Raw genomic sequence first — 25708 nt, 5'->3', positions numbered from 1 at the left:
CCGGGAGTGAAGCGAGGAGCCCGCCGAGGTACAGGGGGCGGGGATGAGGGAGGCCTCTGCCAGGCGGTCCCGTCCGGTTGTGGGAATCGAATCGCAGGGTGTTGATGACACCCCTTTTTCAGGGGAGGTGCGTGCACACAGCGTATTCCAGGCGAACCCCAAGGGGAATTCGGTGTTTCGGATGACCTCTGGGATGTGAGGGATGACCTCCGGGATGCGGGGGCCGGGTTGCTGAGCAGCGTCTCCGGTGAAATGACCCCCTGCTTTGGCTCAGCATCAAGGCCGGGGTGTGGGCGTGTGGAAAGGGAAATCGTTTCTGAGTATATTTCCTCCATTGGTTTGACTTATGCCCCCTGCCCAGGAGCCCTCTGGCTTTCCTGCTAAGAGACGAAAAGCATGAGTTCAGTTGGGCTCTGTTGACCAAAGACAATCGTGATATGAACCTACACGGCTGGCTGGACTTTCTTTCCTATGGCACAACTGGTATAAAATATCGCATTCCCCTACATTTAAAAAACATACAGAGAATGCATTCAAAACTCCTAAGTTTTCTAACCACTAGAAAAATAGCCGGCAACAGCCATCATTGGGCTGCTACAATTTTTAAAAATATATATCTATTTTATTATTTTTATTTTAAAATATATTTTATTGATTTTTTTTTTTACAAAGAGGAAGGGAGAGGGTTAGAGAGTTAGAAACATAGATGAGAGAGAAACATGGATCAGCTGCCTCCTGCACACACCCTACTGGGGATGTGCCCGCAACTAAGGTACATGCCCTTGACCGGAATGGAACCTGGGACCCTTCAGTCTGCAGGCCGATGCTCTGTGTACTAAGCCAAACCAGTCAGGGCTCTATTTTAAATAATTTAAAAAATACACTCTTATTGATTTCAGAGAGGAAGAGAGAGGGAGAGAAACATCCATGATGAGAGAGAATCATGGATCGGCTGTCTCCTGCACGCCCCCTACCAGGGATCAAGCCCATAACCTGGGCCTGGGCCCTGACCTGGAATCGAACCATGACCTCCTGGTTCTTAGATTGACACTCAGCCGGGAGAATTGCTACTATTTTTATCCATAACTAGACAATGCTCTAAGGACCAGGGCCAGCTCATCGGGACACGGCTCAGTCGTCTTTCTGGGATTTGGGTTCTAGCGGTCGGACGTGAGGACCCAGTCCCGGCTGATTTTTCACCGGAAGCTTATCTGCGGGTGACCCGTTCACAGTGACCTCTGGCTTCCTAACGGGTGTTTTCAAAGCGAGAGAGAAAAAGATTTATTTTCTGACACCGCACCATGACCGCAGCCAGGGCCGGACAGCAGTGACCTCCCCCGGGTCGCTGGCCGTCTGCACTGGGCTTCCTCCTCTTGGCTGGGGTGAGTCCAGACATTTCGACAGCTTGACTAAGCCTCCTCGCCGCTCCCTGCCAAACCCCGCGGCTGCCAGCATCGCGCGGGGAGCTTCTAAAGGGCCCGCGGGGCCAGCACCGTGACTGCGCCCGCTCTTGCCCTCCGTGGTGGCGAGGCTCCTTTCAAAGGGGAATTATTTCGAATATTACCTCACCGTCCTTCATCGGGAAAAAATGTTCCCGGCAAGCCTCTCTCCTTACAGAGGAGCGGCATTTATCCTGAACCGGGGCTGGGAGAGCCGATGGATTTAAAGAAAATGGTTTGGAAAATCAACACTAACCTCTAATTTTTTTTTTTAAAAAAAAATTATTTTATTTTTTAAGATATGTTTGTATTGATTTCAGAGAGGAAGAGAGAGAGAGAGAGAGAAACAGCAACGATGAGAGAGACTCATGGATCGGCTGCCTCCTGCACGCCCCACCCTGGGGATGGAGCCCCCAACCCGGGCCTGTGCCCCGACCGGGAATCGAACCCCGACCTCCTGGTTCATAGGTTGATGCTCAGCCACCGAGCCACGCCGGCCGGGCTGCAGGCTTATTATTCTTCGCACGATTGCCTTTTTGACTACAGTGTGAACCCCAGGGGAGCGGGGACTTTGTATCTTCATTAACAGCGGTACCTTCGTTCTTTAGAACCGTGCCTAGCACATCGATGGACGCTTCTTTTTAAAAAATTAACTAATTTTTTTTATTGTCTGAAGTTTTACGTATGTCTCCTTTCCCCCCAATTAACCCCTCGCCCCCAGCCATTCCCACCCCGGGCAAGCCCACACCGCCCCAGTGTCTGTGTCCATTGGTTATGCTAATGTGCATGCATACAAGTCCTTTGGTTGCTCTCTAATCCTCCCCTCCCACCTCCCCTGTCATTTGTCTCTGGATCTATTTTTGGTCATCAAATTATGCTGATCATTATACCCCACATAGGAGTGAGATCATGTGATACTTATCTTTCCAGACCGGCTTATTTCGCTAGCACAATGCTCTCCAGTTCCTCCAGGGACACTTCTTGAGCCGCTGGAAGCCACATCTCCTCTGGAGATCTTGAATTCTTCCTCTTTCTGAAAATAAACTTCCTAAATCTTCGTTCTGCAGCCTTCGCATTTGAAATAAGTGTGAGCTGTGATCTACTCACTCCTGCCTGGAATCCCCTGGGTAGGGAAGCCACACCCGTGCAAAGACCCCCGGGGCGATAACTGTGGAATGAGGACCTCTTGCAATGCCAGGCTGGGCTCAGGCGCCTAGCTAGCCCTTTGCTTTATCTCCTTGCATTCTCTCCGCAGACTAGAGATAGGCATCTCTGACTACCCTGCTCCCCTTTAACGAAGGGGCGCCTCCTCGCCAGAGGTGCACCACCTGGCCGCCAGGTCACACACAGTATTCCGGATCACTGGGCTGAGATGAGAAATCCAGATGTGGTGGGCGCCACACCGCCTCCTAGCGGTCACCTCCGCTGATGCGTGTCCAGGTGGTGAAGGGGGAAGGGGCTGGGTTGGCTGCCTTCCCAACGCGGCTTCTGGGGTGTGCATGTGTAATTATATAATATATGCATAACCTCCTATATGTGTGTGTGCATGTGTGTGTAATTATATAATATATGCATGACCTCCTATATATGTGTGTGTGTGTAATTATATTATAATATATGCATAACCTCCTATGTGTGTGTGCATGTGTGTGTAATTATATAATATATGCATAACCTCCTATATGTGTGTGTGCATGTGTGTGTGTAATTATATAATATATGCATAACCTCCTATATGTGTGTGCATGTGTGTGTAATTATATAATATATGCATAACCTCCTATATGTGTGCATGTGTGTGTGTGTAATTATGTAATATATGCATAACCTCCTATATGTGTGTGTGCATGTGTGTGTAATTATATAATATATGCATAACCTCCTATATGTGTGCATGTGTGTGTGTGTAATTATATAATATATGCATAACCTCCTATATGTGTGTGTGCATGTGTGTGTAATTATATAATATATGCATAACCTCCTATATGTGTGTGTGCATGTGTGTGTGTAATTATATAATATATGCATAACCTCCTATATGTGTGTGCATGTGTGTGTAATTATATAATATATGCATAACCTCCTATATGTGTGCATGTGTGTGTGTGTAATTATGTAATATATGCATAACCTCCTATATGTGTATGTGCATGTGTGTGTAATTATATAATATATGCATGACCTCCTATATATGTGTGTGTGTGTAATTATAATATATGCATAACCTCCTATGTGTGTGTGCATGTGTGTAATTATATGCATAACCTCCTGTGTGTGCATGTGTGTGTGTGCAATTATATAATATATACATTACCTCCTATGTGTGTGTGTGTAATTGTATTATAATATATGCATAACCTCCTCCTTCATTGAGATCGCCGGTGCAAACCAGGTTGTCCACTTTTCGGACACGTCCCAAGAGCCCCTGGCGTCCAGGCTGGGACTCACTCTCCCGCAGGTTCCCTCCGCGCACAGGTGGTTGAAACTCCTCTCGTGAGAGAGGCTGGGATCCCCACGCTGTGACCCCGAAGAAAGGGGACGTCACCCACTCGGCTCCCCCCTTGCTAGTGGGGCGCGTTCACATCTAAGTGAACAAAAAGAAGCAACAAGTTGTGTGGCTGGAAGTTGCCCCGAAGGAGGGGGATGGGGCGAGGGGGGCAGAAGGGCGCGCTCCGCACAGCCAGGCCGGGCAGCGGCAGCGATGTACGGGGAGGGGGGGTCCCCCAGGGCGGCCTCGGCCCCGGAGTGAGGCTGCGGGGGTCCCTCCGCCGCGCAAGGCGCCGCGAGTGGCGCGCGGGGACCACCCGGGAGTCTGCGCGCTGGATGCTCGGCGTGGGACTCAGAGGAGGGAGTGGGCGTGGCCAACGGCGGGGCGTGGCCAGAAGCACACGGGGGCGTGGCCTCGTCGCCCCGCCCTCTCCTCGGGGATGCCGGGATGTTTACACTCCTGACAGCGGCGTCCGCGGGAGGAGGAGCGGGAGCCGCGGGAGGATGGGCCGCCGCTAGGCTCGCTCTCGGGACGCGCGGGGCCGTGCGAGGCGGGGTGGCCGCGCCTGCAGCGTCCGCGGGGGCGGCGCGGCGCGAGGTGGCGTTCGACTCCGGGCACCGCAGCCACAGCCCCCGGCCCAGAGGGCCTTCCCGCGGCGCCTCCTGGCCGGGCCGCCCGCGCGCCCCGGGCCCCTCGCGGGCAGGAGGACGGGCGCCTCCCAACTTCCTGGTGAGTCGCTGCGGGGTCGCGGGCGCGGGGCCGGGCTGGAACGGCGAGTCGGGCAGTTCGGACGGCCTCCGGGCCCCGCGGCCGGCCGGGAGGTGGGGCGGGGCGCGCCGCGCTGAAGCCGGGGGTGGGGTCCCGCTCGTGGGCAGTGGCGTGCCCGGGGCTCCGCGCCCAGCACCGGCTCCGGCGGCCGAGGCCGCGGTAACTAAGAAACTGCGCGGCCACGGCGGCGGCGGCGGCAACAGGTCTTCGGTTTCAGGACCCGAGGAACTTGGGCGAAGTCCCGCCTCCTGCCGCCCGGCGCGTGCTGATTGGCCGCACCGGGTATTTATCCGTCGCTGATTGGTGGGGCCCAGCTGTCAGGATTCGGCCGCCACCAGACTTGGCTGAGCGAAGTTCGGTGGCGAAGGGGGAGGGGGAAGGGGGTCTCCGGTGTCTGGGGAGGCGCGGGGAGGACCGCCGGCCGGTTGGACGGTGAGCTTTCGCGGGACGCCGTTAGGGCGAAGAACGGCAGGGAGGGATGGAGGGATGGCAAGGCCCTAGCGCGCACTGGGGGGTGGGGGTGGGGGAGACGATGGCAGCGGAAAAGAAAGACATCGAACTTCGAGGCCAAAGCCAGAGAGACGAAGGGGAGCCGGAAGGAAAGAGGAGGGAGGTGGGGGGACCACGTTTCCCGGGACAGGGTCGGGCAGCGAGCGCGACCCAGAGGATGCTACCGGCGGTGGCCCCTGTGCGCCATAGGCCTCGGCCAGGAGGTACCCCAACCGATGGACCGGCCATCGCGCGGCTGTAGCCCTGGACAGGGGTCAGGAGGAAGGACTGACTTATTCTGCAGCAGGACATGCCCCCGTCCAACGCGTCGCACGAATGAAATGCTTTTCTTGCTCCTTGGAGACTAGGGATCCCAAGAATGCGGTGGGAGAAGTCAGACGCCCGTGTTCCGGGAGCACCGTGCACCCGTCGTGATGACAGCCCTGGTGGGTTCTCGTCCCCCCTCCGAGGAGTTTTGCGTTTCAGGGAGCGTGCGCCCTCCCTGCAGGCGACAGCGGGGTTGCGCCGGGCGGCCTTTTGCAGAACCGCGGACAGAAAGTGTGTGGACGCGTCGGTGCGGGGGCTTGAGCGGCCGCGCGCGGGTCGGAGGGGAGGGCGAGCGGGCGCCATAGGACTTGCACCCAGAAAAAGTGTGTGTGGCACGTTTGAGGCGACCCCACTGGCACCGACCCCGGTGCGTCCCCAGCGAGAGGAGCAAGTGAGCCCTGCGATGCGCTGTGGCAACTCTCGCTGGTTGGGCGCTCGGGATTCTGGGCCGGAACAGCTGGCGGAGGCCAGTGCACGGGGGACGGTGAACGTAGCCCGTAGCCGTTTCGTTTTCCGGGGAAGGAGTTCGCTCCGCAGCTGGTTCGCTGCGAAAACCGCAGCATCCTCTGCTGGTCCCGGCCTGGGAGCGGGCTGGGCCGGGGAGGGGTGGCGGGGGGGTGGGGGGGGCCTGGAAACTTCGCTTCCGGGAGGAGTCAAAGGGCAGAAAGCAGGTGGGGACGGTGGGAGACGAGCTGTGGAAATAAAAGGGCGAAGGACCCCCTTGTGAGGGCTGTTGGCCAGAGACTCCGGCTCGGGGAGCCCGGGCGCCCCGGGAGGTGCGGGCCTGAGATGCCGCCCGGCCGCGCGACGCCCCGCCCCTGGGGCACTGACGGCCCCCGCAGCCAATGAGCGGCGAGGACAGCGTGGTTCCCGCTCGGGGCGGGACTTCCGGTCCCGGCGGGGCGGGAGGGGCGGGACCTCCAGTGGAGGGAAGTGCTGGGCGCCGGGATGCCGGGCGCACGTGTAGGTGACGGCGGGGAGGCTCCGCTGTCCTCTCGCCGCTCATACGTGTCCGGCTCCCCAGCTCCCGCTGCGACAGAAACCGGAGGGTCGGCGGGAGACCGAGCGGGTCGGCAACCTGAACTTGGCCGCGGCGACTGGTCAGGGTTTGCCCTGACTTTACCCCAAATGTCGGAACCCAGGTCCTTAGGCGATTCCTACAGCAGCGACCGCCTCTCTCACGTTCAGAGGGGATTTCCAGCCGGAGCAGGCGGGGGGCCAGATTGCTTTGTTTATTTAAAATGGAGTCTTTTATAAAAGACCCTCCCTACCCCCCATTCAACCAATCAACAAAAAAGACCACTGTGCGGGGGGGGGGGGGGCCGGGGGGGGGGGGGAGTGTCCCTCCGTCCGTCCGTCCTGCACTCGGGGCGCACGCCATCTTCCTCTCCATCTGACCGCCGCCCAGCTTACCATCTTCTTCCAGAAGCTGCATGAGCCCATGTTTTCTCCTGGTTGAGTCTCTCCATTTGTCGGGACCCTGGTTTTCTCTGCTCCGGGAGGTCAGCTTCGAGGAGCAGAGGAGCGCCTCTTTGTAAAGTGCGCGGGCCCCGCGGGGTGCCCGGTTCTCTCTCCTGAGGACCCTGGGCCCTGGGGACCCCCGCTGCCCCTGCTTCTGCTTTGCTCTGTGATTCCCATATTCGTGATGCCCCGGGTTCCCGGTCCGAGTTGGTGTGTTTATGGCTTTGAGAGGCCGTTACCCTTAGCTGCTGGGGTAGGAAAGGACCACAGAGGCTCGAGGGTGATATGATGGACAGCAGGAAACTGGAGTTGCAAAAGATCCTGATTGCGAAATGGCAAAATTAAAATTTCCTTTTTAGTCTGCTCGTAATTATTATTTTTTAATTGTTAAAATATTTTCCTCATTCTTCTATTGATAACAAGGCCCCTAGCCTCCATTACATTGTGGTTAGGAAAATGGAATAGATATGCTTATATTAAGCTTCTACCACGGAAGGCATTGCGAAGCTTCCATTGCCTTTCCTGTCTGCCTGCCCGACCTGCAGTCAAATAATGCGGGATGTTTGCATGTCGCACAGACCCCGGGGGCATGTCCTTATTCCGAACAGTGTATTTCTAGGCATGGTTTGTTACTCAACAAGTAGAGGTCAACGAAAGATACTCATTATACACGAAGAGTGCTTACCGACGGGTTAATTTCGTGGGAAAGAACTCATGTTTTATTCTCAGTTTCTAATAGCAACGTACAAGTTCACTTCTTTTGTGTTCTTTCTAGTCTTTGGTATTAAAATAGTGTGGTGGCCAGTATTTCCATTCAGGGTAGTAGGTGAGCAGGTGGAATATTCAGCGAGAACTGGCATTTCTGTTTACTTAACGTTTCCGTGTAGACCTAAAACAAAGTTTTAATGAAGTTTATACATTCAGTGATTGTTGATGGCATGTTGTTTTAGCTTCACTTTGTCGTTCGATGACCTAGAGAGTCTGAACCACCACTGATGATAAGGAGTTGTGTCTTATTAGCAGTTCTCCCACTGCTCTGAATTGTTCTCTTTGGAGTAGGGAGTTATGACGTGCTGTTTGATGGTTGGCTGGGAGTTTGAGCTGCCTGCAGAGTTGCCCCAAACCAGGCCACCAAGGGAGTGCTGTGCGTTCTGTGATCCGGGAGCCACCAGCCGGGACTGCGCAGCCAGGCCCTGGACACAGCCCTGGCAGGGAAGGGGCAGCTATTTTGGGGGCCCCAGACCCGACCCTTGACTGCTGTGGCCCAGGAAGTGGGTGCTGGGGCCCTGGCTCTGAACACCCAGAATGCTGTCAGATCCGGGTTTGACAGGTACGCGCGTTGGGAAGCACGCACTCAGTGGTTTTCATGTGCAGGTCCGGGAGCGACTGGTCTGCGATAGGCCACACGGAGATGCCACCGGCCTTTTAAAGAAGATCTCTCATTGAAAACGATGGATTGATGGATAGAGTCCGTTCCTGCTGCTGCCACGATGTCTGGCCAGGAGAGCGCACGCAGCTTCGTGGTGGTTCAGGCCTGAGAGTCCGCCTCTGCTGGCCGTTGTAGCCAGCGCCTCAGCTCAGATGCCGCTGGGCACTTGCTCTTTAAATCATTACTGTAACTCAGTCAGAATCAAGTCGATACAGAAGTACAGCTATTTTATAAATAACACTGAGTAATAACAGAAGAGAAAATCCCACTTCGCAGTGGAAGAAACAGCGCATCTGAGTGTGCGTTTCTGTTCCATCCCAGCCAGGGGTGCCCACCGCAGTGGGTGCTGCTCTCACCTTTTGGCGTCTCTGCAGTGTCTCTCAGCTGGGCGTGAAGGCTGCCGCTTCCCGTGCCCCGGGGGGTGCAGTCCCACCCCAGGGTTGCCTGCAGCTCTGGCTCCGGCCGGCGGCACCCGCTTTCCGTCCTGCCTACCTGGCCGCGTGGACGGCGTTCAAGAATGTCAGGATGAGTAACCGGTTCCTTTTTCCATGACCGGCTTCTTTCCACTGATAACAGGCGGCGGCCCTCGGCCCCTCCATCCACCCTCCTGTCAGGAGCCCAGACAGGCCTTCGCCTGCCAGCCGGGCGCCCTGTGCCAAGAAGCTGCCCGGCTGCTTCCGATGCCAGCGTTCATTTGCTCACCTTTCTCAGTGATTGGGAGATTTGCTGGTGACCATTCCTAGGCCCACCTTAACATGGAATGTATTAGGATGAGGCACTTGGAAAAGAAGGTCTCCAAGTCCTGGGTCAAGTCCAGGCTCATCTCTATGTCTTTTCCCAGCCAAGCCCAGGTCTGAGTCTCGGGGAGCTGAGCTCATCCCCGGGACTGGGTCTGAGGGCGTGTCTGGCCTGGGAGGGGCGTGGCCGGTGGGAAGAGTGGCAGCCGGGCAGCAGATGGGCACGGTGTTGAGTGGGCACGCTGGGACCCCTGCCTCCACATGGGGTCCCTGATGCAGCTGTTGTGTTCGTGCGTGGGGTGGTCATCGCCCCACGGAGATGCGGAGGCCCATTTTCTCCCTGTGAGCGCTGACAGCACAGCGTCGGGTTCAAGCGAGTTTCACGTCAAGGTCGGCTTCTGTCAACTTGGGAGGCAGGAGAGCCTGGACGCAGGACGTGGAGCGTTTGTTCGCGGGAGGCTTCCCGCAGCCCTGAGATGGATGCGGCTGTGATCCCGCTCACTGCGTTCCTCTTTGCCCACCTGGTCCTGTGATCCCCCACATCACAGGTTGAAGAAGAAATCTGGGGGTTGGTAGTAGTTGAAAGTAAGGAAACAGTCTGCACGAAAATCTCACTTTGTGCTTCTAGCCATAGTTTGGTTTTTGTGAATTGTAGGACGTGGGAGGCACCAGGCTGTGCCATGCTGCCTGGCTGGCCTGGAACCTGACCCTGACCCACCTTTCCAGGCCATTCCCTTGTACTCCCCTCTGCTTACTCACCGCTGACTGACCACTTTCTATTGCTTGATAAGTGCTCTTCCCTTTCTGGCTTCCCTGGCTCATCTGTATGCGTTTTAATGCCTGTTTTCTGTGCCTCAGCTCTTGCCTCTCGAGGGAACCCGTCTTCATCCTTGAAGGCTCGGTGGCACGGGGGGTGCACGGACGGCTCTCTGGCTCTGCAGGCCTCCAGCTCCATCACCTCTGCCCACAGTTGCGCTCGTCTCAGCTTCCTTCCTGGAGCATGAGCCTCTGGAAGGTGTGACTCATGCCCTGAGCCTCGCTGTGTTTCCTCACAGCCATTCTTGTCAGAACTGGCAACCGAGGGTGGCCGTGCCTGCAGCCCAGTGACGGCATGGGCAGAGGGCCTGGCGTTGGAGGAAGTGCGCGTGGTCACCGAGGCCGGAGGAGGGGTGACCAGGGTCAGTGCCGGCGGTGAGGAGCAGGGCTGAGAAAGAATGTGCCACTCCTGAAGGGCTGTCGGCAGGAGTGGGTCTCAGTCAGATTTCCACGTTAGGTAGATGGTTCCGGCGAGAGCATGGGGGAGGAATTCAGTGACCAAAGGCAGGAGGAGCAGCTGAGAGGGATAAGCAGAGAGAGGATTGGGAGGTGGACTAACAATTGGGGACTTTTGTGGCGGTGAGGGGTGGCCTGGGAACCCCCGGGGTGACAGGTGGCAATGCCACGCCCCGGGAAAGGGTGCAGAGGGGCTCTGAGGTGTTCAAGATGCCGGACCTCACGAAGCGGGTGGTGGGTGGTCCTGGAGCCCCCGGCTCATAAAGCCTCAGCGTCAGGAGGCAGGTGTGCAGGAGGCAGGTGTGCAGGAGGCAGGCGGGCAAGAGGCAGGCGTGCAGGAGGCAGGCGTGCAGGAGGCAGGTGTGCGCAGGAGGCAGGCGGGCAAGAGGCAGGCGTGCAGGAGGCAGGCGTGCAGGAGGCAGGTGTGCAGGAGGCAGGTGTGCAGGAGGCAGGTGTGCACAGGAGGCAGGCGTGCAGGAGGCAGGCGTGCAGGAGGCAGGTGTGCGCGGGAGGCAGGTGTGCGCGGGAGGCAGACGTGCGCAGGAGGCAGGCGTGCAGGAGGCAGGTGTGTGCAGTAGGCAGGCATGCAGGAGGCAGGCGTGCAGTAGGCAGGCGTGCAGGAGGCAGGCGTGCAGGAGGCAGGTGTGCACAGGAGGCAGGCGTGCAGGAGGCAGGTGTGCGCGGGAGGCAGGTGTGCACGGGAGGCAGACGTGCGTGGGAGGCAGGTGTGCGCAGGAGGCAGGCGTGCAGGAGGCAGGTGTGTGCAGTAGGCAGGCATGCAGGAGGCAGGTGTGCAGTAGGCAGGCATGCAGGAGGCAGGCGTGCAGGAGGCAGGTGTGCACAGGAGGCAGGCGTGCAGGAGGCAGGTGTGCACGGGAGGCAGACGTGCGTGGGAGGCAGGTGTGCATGGGAGGGAGGCGTGCAGGAGGCAGGTGTGCAGGAGGCAGGCGTGCAGGAGGCAGGTGTGCGCAGGAGGCAGGCGTGCAGGAGGCAGGTGTGCGCGGGAGGCAGGTGTGCACGGGAGGCAGACGTGCGTGGGAGGCAGGTGTGCAGGAGGCAGGCGTGCAGGAGGCAGGTGTGCACGGGAGGCAGGTGTGTGTGGGAGGCAGGTGTGTGTGGGAGGCTGGTGTGCAGGAGGCAGGCGTGCGCGGGAGGCAGGTATGTGCAGGAGGCAGGTGTGCGTGGGAGGCAGACGTGCGTGGGAGGCAGGTGTGCGTGGGAGGCAGGTGTGCAGGAGGCAGGCGTGCGGGAGGCAGGCGTGCGTGGGAGGCAGGTGTGTGCGGGAGGCAGGTGTGTGCGGGAGGCAGGTGTGTGTGGGAGGCAGGTGTTTGTGGGAGGCAGGTGTGCAGGAGGCAGGCGTGCGCGGGAGGCAGGTGTGCCAGCTGCAGACACATGAGCATTGATTTACATAACTAAGGGACTGGCCATATAACAGAACTCGAGCAAGAGAATCAGCAGAATTGCTCATTGATCGTAGGGCAAAAGGTGTATTTTGTGTGGAAGTGAAAGCAGGTAAAACATTTCCTCTGAAACATGCTCTTTCTAGTGGGGTTCCCGTTGCTGGCTGGTTTATTTCAAGCAGGTACTGGGTTAAGCAGTGACAGCTGCGTGCACAGTTCTTCACCAGCAGCTGACAAAAGCCAGTCGCCGGAGCTGGTAGTCACCAGGGCACTGAAGGCTCTCCAGGGTCATGGCATCCGGGAGCACGGCGCAGCGGCCTCCCCCTGCACGCACAGCCAGAGCCCTGCTCTCGTGTGATGGACATGGAGTGGAGTTTCCGGTGGTTAAGGGTTAGGGAGCTCGTGCCCCCCCGGGCGCCCTTTAAAAAGCCCCTTGAGGATGTGCTGCAGCGAAAAGCCGGTCTGGGGAAGGGACGTGTTTGTGCAGAAGCAGCGGGACCGGCATTGAGACGGGCTCAGCGGAGAAGCGGGCCGCACAGGGGCCGACGCGCCTGGAAACAGCCAGAGGCTGGAATGACTCGGCAGGATCGGCCGTGGGATCACCCTGGCCTCCAGCTGCCGGCTCTGTGCCTTCAACCTATACCGGGATGGGGTCAGCTATTCCTGAACAAAACGGGGTTCCGGGCTCCTCGGGCCGGAGGGCTGTCCGGGGAAGAGGCTCCCGGTGGCCAAAGGGCTCCTGCAGGAAGTCGGGTTTGGGACGGGGCTGCTCTGACCTCACAGGATGTGGGCATCTCTGAACCGCGCACACGTCCTGTGGTCGCGAGATGCCTAGGCCCACGAAACCAAAGCCGGGCCGGCCGCTTCACGGGCTGGGGTCCGCGGGTGCACACGCCGGCTTCCGCCTTTCCTAGAATCATCCCATCCCATTCCAGGAACCGCCCATTTCCTGGAAGAGGCGCAGTCACACGGCTTGGCATGTGTGTGCCTGTGTGTGAACACATACAAACAGGCTGGACTTGAGACTTCCGAAAACCCGAGCTCCAGGCTTGTCTCCCGTGCAGTCCTGGGGGAGTGACATGCGTGCCTCTGAGTTGTCTCATCCGTCACCTGGAAATGACTCCCACTCGCCCACGGGCGTTCTGAGAAGATTCTGGAGAGACTTGAAGTGTGTGAAGCCCGTCGCTGGTGTTTCGCTGGAACAGTTCATAGAAACATGGGATTTGGAAACCCTGGCGGTCAAGGCCACGGGGGCACCTGCAGCCCCCCCGCCCCCCCTTTTGGGCTGTAGGTTAACGTTAAGCCTGCAGTTCTAACTGATACTGACAAGCCTGGGGACGCTGCTCACATTTCGCTCATGAAAGTGATTGGTCAGGTTCCCCTGAAGCTCCCGGTGGGACATGGTTGGCCCTTTGCTGGGGGACGGCAGGCTCCCCTCGCTTCCCAGGGGGGGCAGACGGCACCCAGCTGGAGTGATGGCGTCAGGGCCAGAGTTCATCGTTCGCCTTGTTACTTAGCGCTCTGCCCCCTTTGGCCCAGGCCCCCCCGCCCCCCGATAATTATGACCTGAAACAACTTCTGATAATTATGATCCTTTAGTGTGGCTTTGCTCATTGAACTGAAGAGTCACAGTGAGAGCCCAGATGGAGTCGTTGCCGTAAGAGGACAGCACTTTTTTCTTTGAGAGAGCGATTCTTCAGGCTTCTTACATACATGACGTTCGTGGAGCCATTTACTAAAAATAAAAGTGTGAATAAGTAACGGCTGTCACTCCCACGGTTTCCGTGTGGGCGTGTGGAGGGGAAGGTGTGTGAGAGGCCTCCGTGCCACCGCCACGGCGGACTGCGTTTCTCGTGGGAGAGAAGCGTGTTCTGCGTGGGCCAGGCTGCAGGGGCAGGCACGTGACGGCACGGAGAGTCACCCTGTTGCCTAGTTTTCCCATGAGCTGTAAACATGGTAGTTCCGTGCTACGTGGGTGCGCTAAATCATGATGCACTGGAATCTCTTTAACCAGCTCAGGGCGCCGCCCACCCAGAAGCCTCAGCTTCGCTTCTGGGTGAGGCCAGCGGTGGACGGTGTCGTTCTGAGCAGACCGAGCCTCGTGCCCCTGCAGTGCGGGTCCCACAGTGACCGGTCCTGGCCGGCGTGCAGGGTGCGCTCCTCGCGGGCCGTCCAGGGGGTCCGGCAGGGCTGGGTCCTGCGTGATCGCTGGGCTCGCGCTGGGTGGGCGCTATGGCAACTGCCCTGGAGCCCCCGCCTCCCAGCTTGGAGCTGCTCCGGAGCCAGCATGCCAGCAAACCCTGAGTTTATGCAGCGTGACTTCCCTGTTCACTTATTTCAGAGGAAATGGGCGCTGAGTGGACTTTGGAGACTGGAAGGGACGTTGGAGACCAGGCAGTCGGTACCTCGTTTGCTGTTTGGAGAGCCTGGGGCTCAGAGCATTGCCGGTCGTTCTGAGTAAAAGCTGGTGAATTCTGGGTAAAAGCGGGTGAAGACTTGGATCCCCGGCTCCCGTTCCACTGCTTCCCCCTCAATTGTTTGTCCGTGAGACTCTCCTCTGAAACGTAAGCTGCTGGGGCTGGATCCGGTCTCAGCCTTCCCCACAGAAGAAATGGCTTCTGGAAAATTCCACGTGGAGGGTGGACGAACCCACAGGTTGGATTTACAGTCCATTTGAACACTTAGCGGCTTAAAGCCGGTCAGCCAGCCCCTTCAACCTGGCACGCGAGGGTCAGTGCTTGTACTGAGGGACAGTCCTCGTCAAACTCGTTAAATGATGAAAAGCAGTGGGTAGGACATTGAGTTTTGTTCTAATACAAAAGAACGGTAAAAAATATAATTTTAAAATGCCTTTATATGTTTGACACTCGCAAACTAAGTATGGGCAGGTGCTCTTCAGGGTTGCCTCTGTATGATGGGAATAAGAGTGAAGTAATGAAAAGATGGGCAGGCCGAAACCGGTTTGGCTCAGTGGCTAGAGCATCGGCCTGCAGACTGAAGGGTCCCAGGTTTGATTCCGGTCAAGGGCATGTACCTGGGTTGCGGGCACATCCCCAGTGTGGGGTGTGCAGGAGGCAGCTGATCGATGTTTCTCTCTCGTCGATGTTTCTGACTCTCTGTCTCTCTCCCTTCCTCTCTGTAGGGAATCAATGGAATATATTTAAAAAAAGGAAAAAAGAAAAAGAAAAGATGGGCAGTAGGGAAAGGCTAGTGGCGCGTCAGTCAGCTCTGAGCACTGGGCTGTAATGAACTGTTCGACCGACACTAACTCCCAGGGGATTTGGAGCCGCGTGGGATGATGGTCAGCTTTCGGCAGGAGGGGTTCTCGGGCATGCGCCGCGATGGGCTCACCGCCCTGGGTTTTTCCCTGGTTGACGTTTCATCATATATTAAATACGTAGGTCTCTTTAGCCCAGGGGTGGGCAAACTTTTTGACTCGAGGGCCACAATGGGTTCTTAAACTGGACCGGAGGGCCGGAACAAAAGCATGGATGGAGTGTTTGTGTGAACTAATATAAATTCAAAGTAAACATCATTACATAAAAGGGTACGGTCATTTTTTTTTTTAGTTTTATTCATTTCAAACGGGCCGGATCTGGCCCGCAGGCCGTAGTTTGCCCACGGCTGCTTTAGCCCCTGCTCCTCAGTGGACAAGCGTGTGTGTGTGTGTGTGTGTGTGTGTGTGTGTGTGTGTAGGGGGAGAGAGAGAGAGAGAGGGATTGATTGATTGGCTGGAGAGTATGCCTGCTCTCATTACTGCCCAAGGTTATGGTCATGAATTAAGACTTGAGGTTAGTGTTGTGGTTGGTGTTCTTGCTGCCCGGCCGGCCTGTGACTTTAAAGCTACAATAAAATGAAACCCAGTTGATACTCAGGTTATTCATCGAGCCTGTGAGGCACCTGGTGGGAAGCCTTGCTGATGTGCGGGCGGCCCGGGATCTCCGCAGCCTGTGGGTCAGACTGTGAGCCTTGCAGCACAGGAAGGCCTGGTGCCCAGCGCGCGGTGCTGCGGGGCACAGGAGGGCACGCCTGGCGGCCGTGGCTGCAGGGCTGCCCCGGGAGCAGGGCGTCTGTGCTGGCTCAGGGGAAGCACGGGGCCAGGGGAACTAGGATTTCTGAAGTGCGGAGACGGCCGGTTTGGCAAAAAGAGTAGGACATGAGGCTCTGAGTCACTCCCCGTAGCTGCCCAGTGGTCTGTGTGAAAGGCAGCTCCGCCTGAGCAGCCACCGCAGAGCTGGGGCAGCCTGAAACCCGAGCCGCTTCCGGGCTGGCGTGGCCGCGAGCCTGGCCGTGGTCTGAACACTCCTCACCAGGCGATGAGCTCCCTGATGCCAGGCCCTTCGCTGTCATCCCTTCCTCCCGGGCCTGCCCACTTCAGAGAAGGACTCAGTGCGTTTCTGTGGCGTGAACCGGGCCTGCGGTTCCAGGCCGAGGAATTTGGACTTGACCCTGAGCCAGAGCACTGAAGGTCACCTTCCAGGGCTAGTTCCCGTGGAGCACTTACTAGTAAGGCGGGTGGGAGACGTACACTCTGCTCAGAGCCCCGGAATCGGGAGCCCTTAGTTCAGCAATGGCTGTGATGACGGGGACCTGGGGCCACTGGAGTGCGCACTGCGCACCGAGCTGGCGTTTCCTGTGCGGACCGGTCACTGCAGCCACGCCAGGCCCCGCTGCCGGCGCGGTTTGGCTGGACCTGAAAAGTCAGAGGTGCTGTGGCCAGGCTGTTTCCAAACCAGAAATAACTCCGCGGCCTCAGCGCCCCGAGCCCACACTCCTGCGGCTGGGGCATCCGTCATCACGTGAGGCAGGAGGCTGGCTGCTGCGGGAGGTGCTGTTAGGGGAGGGATCGTGGCGGCTGTGTTGGCAGGGAGGATGGAGAGGGCTGCTGGGCCGTGTGGGCGCTCACTGGCGGGGGCAGGCTAGGGCCTCGCAGGCTGTGTGCACAGCCAGCGGGCGCTGAGGCTCCCTGGCTTCCCTCCCTTTCCCACTGAGGCTCTCAGCGGGGCTGCTGTGCCTGCTGAACCCCGGGGCCAGGAGGGCTGGGGCCAGGCAGGGAGATGGGAAGAGAGGCAACCACTGCTGGGCCCTGGCTGTGTGCACGGTTGCTATGGTCCCAGGCACAGAAAGAGTGCCGGTTAGATGCCCAGTCCGGACACATGCCTGGGTCGCAGGTCCCATCCCTGGTAAGGGGCTTGCAGGAGGCAGCCGGTCAATCTCTCTCTCTCTCTCTCTCTCTCCCTCTCCCTCGCCCCCCCTAAAATGGGCTTCATTTTCCAGTGAAATATGGCATCACATCCTTTCAGCCTGCAGTGAGCCATTTATTTTAGACCCATTCTTGTCCATTGACTAGCCAGGGGAAGGTAATGTCTACTTTCCTACAAAGTTGAAAGGTTCATACGCTTCTCAGTTTCTCACGATTGCTATTGGAAACCTAGCTCTTCCTCCCTCCTCCCTGGTGACTTGGCAGAAATACAAATCCAGTCGCAGATGCGACATGCAGGCTTTGGGGATGACCTCGTCAGAGCAGCGAGAGAGTGAGTGAGGAGATGAGGAGAGACCTCAGGGAGGGTGGGGGTCCAGGACGAGCCGGGCCACTTCCATCTTACTTCCGGTCGGTCCATGTGTGATCTGTTTCACACGCGCCCCTCCCGGAGTGGAGTCGAGTTCTTCTGCAGTCCCATTCCTAGCTTCCTACTCACGGGAGGCGAGCACTTGTGTCCGTGTTTACAGGGGCTTTGTCTGTCGTTGCCAAGCTGGAGCCCATGGCAGTGAACTTCAGGCGGAGGGTGGGCGACAAGCAGGGACGTCCACACAGCTCAGTCCCTCCGTGTCTCCTCCTGGTCACTCGGGGTTTGCGAGTTGGGCAGGAACGTCCGAGGGTTTTCTTCCTCCTGCATCGGATGTAGAGGCACCTGGTGTCTCTCTAACTTGGTCTGTGGCTCGGGAGCGCGGCCAAGTTCTCTGCTTTCAGATCACCTTCTCCCTTGGGAACTGGTGAGGAGTGTGTGTGTGTGGGAGGGGGAGATGGTACATAGCTTTCTCCACTCGTCTGCCCTCCACCGTGATTCTTGCCTTGAAGACTGGCAAGTAGTGACTTTTTAAACCCGCCCCTTCTCCTTTAGGGGACCTTATCTTGGAAGGAGCCGCGTCCCCCTCGTCCACCGTGTGCTAGTGCATGTCTGTGCCTCACGGGCTGTGTGAGGCGGTGGCTTACGGTGACTCTAGAACGGTCCCAGAGGTGGCGGCGCCCGTGCAGCTGGCGTGTCCCTGCAGCAGGTCCGCACTGCCCTTGACACACACTTGCATGTCGGGGGCTCGGTGTGCACTCCCAGTCCCGGCCGCTCAGCAGTCACTTTCCAGGGAGCCCTGGCTCCTGGAGGGAGAACCGGGGAGGGAGAAGGGCGCTGGGAAACCACGCTCGGGCGCTCATTAGCTTCCTGCTTTTCACTGGAAGCGCTGAGCTCCCGGGGCATCCGTCATCCTTTCAAAGCCCGATGCTATCTCCCGGGGACTGACTCACAAGGACTCGGAAACCTGTGAACCAACTATTGATGCCCCGCCTCTGCCAGTGCCTTTGTCCTGCTGCTGGTGGGAACCTGGGTGACTCAGTGGCTGAATAGGCCCGAGTGAGGTCAGAAGCAGTCCTGCCCGGGGGGGTTGGGCCAAGGAAAACACTGGGCCCTGGATGTGAGGATTTAGACTGCCAGGTCCCGGTCACCCTCAGTTTCCACGGCGCCCTTCTCAGCGTCGAGGTGTCGGACGCACATGGAGTTATAAGCCGGCGACTTCCTTTCGGGCGAGAACAGTGTCGCTGTTTTCCTGCGGCCCAGGCACTGCACTGTTATTCGTCAGTTGTGGCTGTTTTTATCAATGAAATGGAACTTACTAGTATTTCCTCATAGACTGCGTAGATGTTACTTATAACTGGACGTTTTGTGACTCGCCTTGCGATGGAAGGGCACCTTCATTTAAAGAAAAGGAAACGACTTTGTAACTTTGGGCTTCAACTCTTCAGAGTTCTGAAAACTCAAGGAAAGAAAGACTTCTCCAACGGTTCATCCGAAATCTCGCTTCAGACTGGCTTGTGCACAGTGTCAAGTTTAAGATTTCACATTGTGTCGAGGTCGGTTATAGAGAAACTGGATGATAGCAGGATGGAATCGTCAATGTATGTGTGAAAGCAGGAAGTACTTTGAAATGAATGGAATTTATACATACCCTTGGTTAGTCAAATCGCAGTTACTCTAAACTTAGTTAGAAGTTGAATTTAAAAGATTGTAAGCTCTATGTCTTTATTATTAATTTTTGTTGTATAAGGAGGGAGATATCTCCTTTAGCTAAGCATTCTTTAATGTTAACTATAATTTTAAAATGTTTCCTATCTAGTGACTAGTTTTATAGTTAGCCCCCTCGGCCCCCCAACACGCACACTCCTGTGAGGACTGGCCTTTCAGTTGAGGCCTGACCGTCACTGTAGGCCTTGTCGTTGGACATACAGGACCTGGGTGGCCGTTGATAGAATATGACGCCGGGGGGCGTGTCGGGGACGGGCATGTCAGGCATGAGCGCGATCGCAGGATCTTCCTGAATTTTCTTCCCGTCGTGGAGAGGGGCCCATGAGGCCTGAGGGAGGAGAGAGAAGCTCACCTTGTCTGCCAGGGTCTGCTGAGTACGTGACCGGGGACGGTGACGCTGGTGGTGGGTAGACAGAACTTGTGCTAAGCAACTGGCAGGTGTGAGGGTGTGGCTATGGTAATGGGTTCCTTTTTGAAAACAATATATTTTATTGATCTCAGAGAGGAAGGGAGAGAGAGACAGAAACATCAATGATGAGAGAGAATCATTGATCAGCTGCCTCCTGCACGCCCCACACTGGGGATTAAGCCTATGACCTGGGCATGTGTCCTGACCGGGAATGGAACCGTGACCTCCTGGTTCACAGGTTGATGCTTGACCACTGAGCCACACCAGCCGGGCTTAATGGCTCCTTTTGCAGCGTTCGGTCGGCCTCTGATGTTGCTGATGAGCACGGTGAGTGGTGATGTCCGCACTGACATCTCGTCTTTGCCTTCGCAGAGCTCTGACGGTCCTCTTCCTGCGGACGATGGATGAGCAGTCGCAAGGCCTGCAGGGGCCGCCTGTCCCCCAGTTCCAGCCCCAGGTAAGGGCCTCACGACAGAACCCCTCTGTCCTTCAGACGCGCACTGACAGGCCCTTGAGGAACTGAAGCGGCCCCTTGCTAACGAGGAATGGCCAGGTGTTGTCAGCATTGTGTGCGTTTTCCTAGCCGTCGAATACTTCGTTCTCAGGGACAAACATGGAGGAAGGTCGCAGCGTGGTTTTTACAGTCTCCCCGCCTCGGCGGCTTGGCCACTGCGCCTCCATCTGCTCCGGCTCCTGAGACCTGGCCAGCCTTCAGAGAGCACCTCACCGCGTCTGTCCGTGGGGAGCACCCCCTTCCCACTGTGACCTCTCTTCTTGGACCCTGACGGCACCTTCTCTGTGTCTCTCCTGGCGTTGCCGGCGCCTGCGTGTCGTGTCCTGTGGGCGTGTTCCCGTCCCTCCTGTTGGGTGGAGAAGGGTCCTCGTTCCCCCGACCTCGCGTGAAGCAGGGGCTGCGTGGACGGCCCGGGAGCTGGTGAGGAGGGCCTGGCCGCGCTGGTGGGGGCACAGGGACCTTCCTCTGTGTTGGATGAAAAGCCGCTGGTCATGGTTAATGGCGCCCTGTCCTCACTGGGCTGAATCGCCAGCACTTTGTGTCTAGGAACGGGTTACTTTTCAGATATTCCGGGAGATTTCAGGGAGATAACTGCAACGGGAAGAAGCGTGGTTAGGTGACGTCGTTAGCACACATGGCGCTGGTGTGTGCAGGTGTGCGCTGTTGCTCTTTGGTTCACAGGGAGGTTTGTAGAAAGTACGTGGCAGAGCTGTGCCAGATGCGGTCACAGGACATTCTAACTGGTGTCGCTTGGAGGTGAGTCGTGGCTCTTTCAAGATTATAGAATGAGTTTTATTGGCATAAAATGGAAGGGCATTTTGTTATTTTTAAATTCTGTTAACATTTAACAACATTAATGTCAAATAGAAAGCAATTTGCTAGTTTGCGTAAACGGTAATATGAAAACCACCAGTTAGAGACGATGGCAGTAACAACGAAAACCTTATTAATGATGCTAAACATAATGAGCACTGGCTGGTGTCTTCGATCATTGATAACAGTCCCTCTGGGACTTCCCGGGACAGGAGGTTCTCCCTGGGGAGCCCGCGGAGTCCACGCTGCGACTCGGTTAATTTCCCCAGAGAGCCATCATCATCATGTTACCCCGAATCACCCATTGCTTAGTGAACGTCTTCGCTTCCAATTGTGAGCAAATTAATTAATTGAGTCCTAGCGATCAGCAGTTGTTCCGAGAGGCTGCGCCTGGGAGGCAGCCAGGGTGCGGCCGAATGGGTTTTATTTGAGAGAGAACGCACGCTGTGCAGGAGGCGGCGAGCGGACCGCCAGGTACCAGTTGATCCCACTGAGATAGCAGATCCAGTGTCGTGTTATTCGCTCGGAGAAAGCGGACACTCAGGGGCTGGTTGCTGATTGTCCTGCGCAATTTTGAATAGTTGTCTCATGTCTGAGATTTCAGGATGCTTTTCCAATATGACCTGTTCGTATGTGGATGCAGATCTCTTGAGATTAAACATAATAATTTACCCCCGAAATGGAACAGAAATGCTCCCCAAATCAGTTCCCTTGAGGTGAGGAGTTGTAGGGGTCTCAGGTCCTCAAGAAATAAAATCACATGTAAAACAACATATCGGCCGCGTGGTCCCTGCGCATTGGTTATGGTTTGAGACTTCTTCCGAAAAGGAACCCCTTTGAAAGTCGCCATGTGGGGGATGGTCTCTGCAGTGAGTTAGGAGACGCTGGGCCGGACCAGCCCTGGCTCAGGGGCAGGCATGCCTGACCCTGGGGGCCTGGGCATGGGGCCAGGTGTCCTTTCGTTTGCCTGGGATCTTAACTCCTCAGCCCGTTCCAGCCAGGCGCCCACTTGCCATCCACGTGGCTTCATGTGGGATGCTCGCCCCTCCCCCGTGAGCATGAGAGGCTTTGGCGGAATAACCCTGGTTAGATGCCCTGCGTTGGCTCCCAGCAGCCGCACCAGGCGGCATCTTCATCCCTGAGTCAGGAGCTGGTCCGCAGGGAAGCGGGGTCTCCCTGGTCCGTGGGCTGTTGGCAGAGGGAGACGGGGAGCAGATGGAGGCAGACCCTTCGGGGCCCAGAGGGAGTGCCCGCGGGAAGGTGGAGGTGGCAGCTAAGTACTGTGACCTTGAAGCCAGAGGACCCGGAGGAGTCGTGTCCAGCACGAGGGCCCGGGGGAGGGCACAGCCGTAACGGGTGCTGAGCCTGGCGCTGGCCTGGCCGCTTGCATGCACCACCCACTTGACAGCCCCGGGAGCTTCCCGCTCACAGAAGTGGGGAACAGCTCCGAGGGTCCTGGGCGTCAGAGCTGGTCTCCGATCCCCCCATTCCAGAGCCTGGGCCTTGTCTCGGGCGGTGGGGACTCCATGGAGCTGTTTTATTCCCAGGCTAACTCCATGCTACACCACACAGTGGAGGGTTGGACATCATTCAAAGGAGAGACCATGGCTTTTCTAAAAATAACTCTTCCTCGAGTGGCCTCCCCGGCGACACCAGCTTTTGTTTGAGGACGGACAGTGCTGCCTGCAGTGGGCAAGCCCGCCCAGCGACGTGGGGGCTGGGGACGGTCGGGGTTCACGACCGGGTGCGGGGTCACCTGGAGGAGCCTCCTGACAGCCTGTGCTATGCAGACTGCAGGGCGGTGGGACTGTGCCAGCCCCGTCTGCGCTGGAGACAGGACGGGGCGAGGAGAGGGCTGTCACTCAGCCCCGCTGCCCTTGGAAGAGGGGCCGAGGGGGAGGCGCCGCAAATGGGCTGTGAAGTTGACCCGCAGTCCCTGCCCAGCAGATGACGTGTAATGAAGTGTCTAATGCTCAGGCCGCTCAGCCTGATCCTGGGTGGCAGCCCGTCCCTCAGCTGCCAAGCTCGCCCCCTCCGGCCTCGCTGCCACCCCGGCCGGCCGCCCCGGCTTAATAAGCCCAGACAGTGTGCGATCTGACATGCAAATGTAGGTCATTGCATATGTAAATGCGTGATTACAGGCCTGCATGCCAGAGCACATTAGTGAGCCGGCCCAGCAGGCGGCTGTCACGGCGCCTCGGCGGGTCACGCTCGTGCCTGTCAGTCACCCGCCGGCGGAGGTGGGATTCCCGGGTCACCTGCTGGCGGCCAGGTTCGCCCCCGAGGCCGCGGCCTGTCCCCACGGAAGAGGCAGGAGCCCTAGTTCTCAGACGCTGTGGGCTCCTTAGAGACCCACGCATTCCTGAGAAAGGCCCAGGCGGTCGCGAAGCCCCTCTTGAAGTAATACTTTCCTTTAAAGCTGAGAAACGGGACAAGCCCCCCATGGCCACGGCGGCGTCGGGGAAGCGGCGCTTTGTGAGTTTGCTCCGTTCCGCGGGCACCGCTCTGTCCGAGGGACGTGGTGCGGGATTCCAGCGTCCTTGTTACGGTTGTGCGTGTGCTCAGCCTCATTTCTAACATGCGTGTCTGCCCAGCTCTGTTTTCTCATCGGGACTGGAGATGGCAACTCTCTAACTGTGGATTCTCTCGGGGGGTCCGCAGGGCTGGGCCGCAGTGCGGGCTTTGCTCAGCCGTGGGAGGCGCAGAGACTGGCGTGGGAGGCAGGACACCGTGGGGCTTGTGACGCCGGCATGGCAGGAGTGTCAGGGGACGACTAGGTGCCCGTCTGTGCGGCTCCCTCCTGGCCCCCCGCCGGGGTCTCAGCTCACACAGGCCACCTGCTGGAGTGACAGCAGCCATGGTGTGCACATCATGTGGCTGAAACCTCTCTGGTCTCTCCTGACAGAAGGCCTTGCGGCCGGATATGGGCTACAACACGCTGGCCAACTTTCGGATAGAGAAGAAGATCGGCCGCGGGCAGTTCAGTGAGGTGTACCGGGCGGCCTGCCTGCTGGACGGCGTCCCGGTGGCCCTGAAGAAGGTGCAGGTGAGCTGGCTCCCGTCCTGTCCGGCGCCGGTGGCCCGCTGCCGTGTCCCTCACACGAAGGCGTTCCCTCCGTCACCCGCGGACGGGCCGTGGGCTCGATGTCGCAAACAGTGTCTCACAGATACTTGCCACTCACGGCCCTTCCATCCTGTCCCGTCCTGAAAGCCTAGAGCTGACACCTCCCGGGGCCGGGAGGGCGGACGCCAGACTCACGGAGAAAAGGGAGTCACTCCTCCTGTGCATGGGCGGCACCCCGTCCTTTTCCGTGACTTGAATGAAGTGGCAGGGGCCGGAGCCACCCGTGTGTCTCTCCTTGTAAGCCGTTACCTAGCATACGAGCCGATGCGTATTTTCCAAGTCTTAGTAACACGCGTGTTAGTACTGGCTTCTGTGGAGGGAAAATGGAGGCTCCAGTGCTAACGTCCAGTGAAATACCTACAGATCCGACAGCCCCTACAGGCTGATCGGAAAGACATGCTCAGTGTGTGTAGTTGTATGTATAAAAATCATAAGGAGTGGATGTGGCAGGTAGCGTGGACATAGGTTATTACTGTGTGTAATTCTGGACTCTGCTTTTAGATATTTGACTTAATGGACGCCAAAGCCCGTGCCGACTGCATCAAAGAAATAGACCTGCTCAAGGTATGGGACCGACCGCCAGCCGCATGCTTTCCACCCGTGAGGTTACGTCCACGTTGGGAAATGAGTCTATTTTGAAGGAGGCCTTGTGGCCAAGATAGGGCAGCCTCGGGCCGGGCTCCGCCTCCCAGCTCGGGGAGCCCCATGCCGGCAGCCCCTGCTTTCTCCATCCGCCTCAGAGCTCTTAGAGGCATCCAGTGGGGCCGACTCAGCCGCCTGTGGGGAGCACAGCTGCCCATGCCGATAAGTAACTTACTAAATGTTCCACTCACAAGCAGAAGGATCGTCAGGGCAACCGAGGCCACTCTCATTTCAAAGAATATATACGTTTGAATCTCAGTGTACTGAAGAGTCTAGTTACCTTTGGGAATCGTGAAATAATGTAACTGGAACATTGGGTAGGATTCCCTTTCCCCCCTTCATTTCAAACTAGGAAATAGTTAAAGGCAGTATTTAAATGCAATATAACAGATGACAGTTGTTGAAATTCTTTATTTTTTTTGTTTTGTCTTTTAACCAGTGGACGTAGCTATGCTAGGGTCAGCCCGAACTTCAAAATAGGAGTAAAAAGGAGAAGGTGATTACCGCTGAGCGCCCTGCAATGGCAGAGCTCAGTCTCAAGGGAATCATTGTTAGCACCTGATGGCTCCATCATGTCATTCACTTGTAGGCGTGGATAGATTGTTGGACAGAATATACTTTTTAAAACTTGAAGTGCCTGGTATTCTCTATTATTTCTAATAAAGAAGATTAAAATAAAATTAACTTATACCCAGTTTTACTTTCAATTATTACACTTCCTTTAAAATTCACAAGATTAAGGAAAAATACACTGTCATGTGAAGTTTCCGTAACTTAAAGATGAAACGCAGTAGCTAAGTGCATTCTTAAGCTATGAAACTATTGGGAATTTTCCAGAAGAAACCTTTTTCTTGCCTGTTTTTTCCCGCAGCAACTCAACCATCCGAACGTGATTAAATATTATGCGTCATTCATTGAAGATAACGAACTCAACATAGTTTTGGAATTAGCCGATGCTGGTGACCTATCCAGGATGATAAAGGTAAGGTTTGTTCTTACTGCTCGGTTGTCCGTTGGACGCACAGGTATGTCAGGTGCTTTACACTGACTTGGGCACCTGTGGAATGCACGGCATGCCCCGCGGTCACGGCTGTGGTT

At 57.0% G+C, this 25708-nt stretch overlaps 1 protein-coding gene across 7 annotated transcripts in view; it reads left to right on the top strand.

The window, feature by feature from the left end:
* Positions 1 to 4518: 4518 nt before the first annotated feature.
* Positions 4519 to 25708, top strand: part of NEK7 (NIMA related kinase 7) — a 37914-nt gene continuing 16724 nt past the window's right edge. For 3 of the 7 annotated variants that reach the window (XM_059677450.1, XM_059677456.1, XM_059677455.1), the window contains exons 1-4: positions 19890 to 19974; positions 23750 to 23890; positions 24470 to 24532; positions 25482 to 25592. In XM_059677450.1, coding sequence (XP_059533433.1) covers positions 19918 to 19974; positions 23750 to 23890; positions 24470 to 24532; positions 25482 to 25592 — 372 coding nt within the window. In that variant the 5' untranslated portion in view covers positions 19890 to 19917. Of the gene's footprint in view, positions 4660 to 5107; positions 5131 to 5555; positions 5634 to 18514; positions 18661 to 19889; positions 19975 to 23749; positions 23891 to 24469; positions 24533 to 25481; positions 25593 to 25708 lie in introns of those variants that run through there. The other 4 variants (XM_059677452.1, XM_059677451.1, XM_059677453.1 and 1 more) reach the window with 4 other exon arrangements.

Source organism: Myotis daubentonii, chromosome 20, assembly GCF_963259705.1.
Source record: "Myotis daubentonii chromosome 20, mMyoDau2.1, whole genome shotgun sequence".
Taxonomy (NCBI): Eukaryota; Metazoa; Chordata; class Mammalia; order Chiroptera; family Vespertilionidae; genus Myotis; species Myotis daubentonii.
This window is presented reverse-complemented; position numbering and strand designations above follow the sequence as displayed.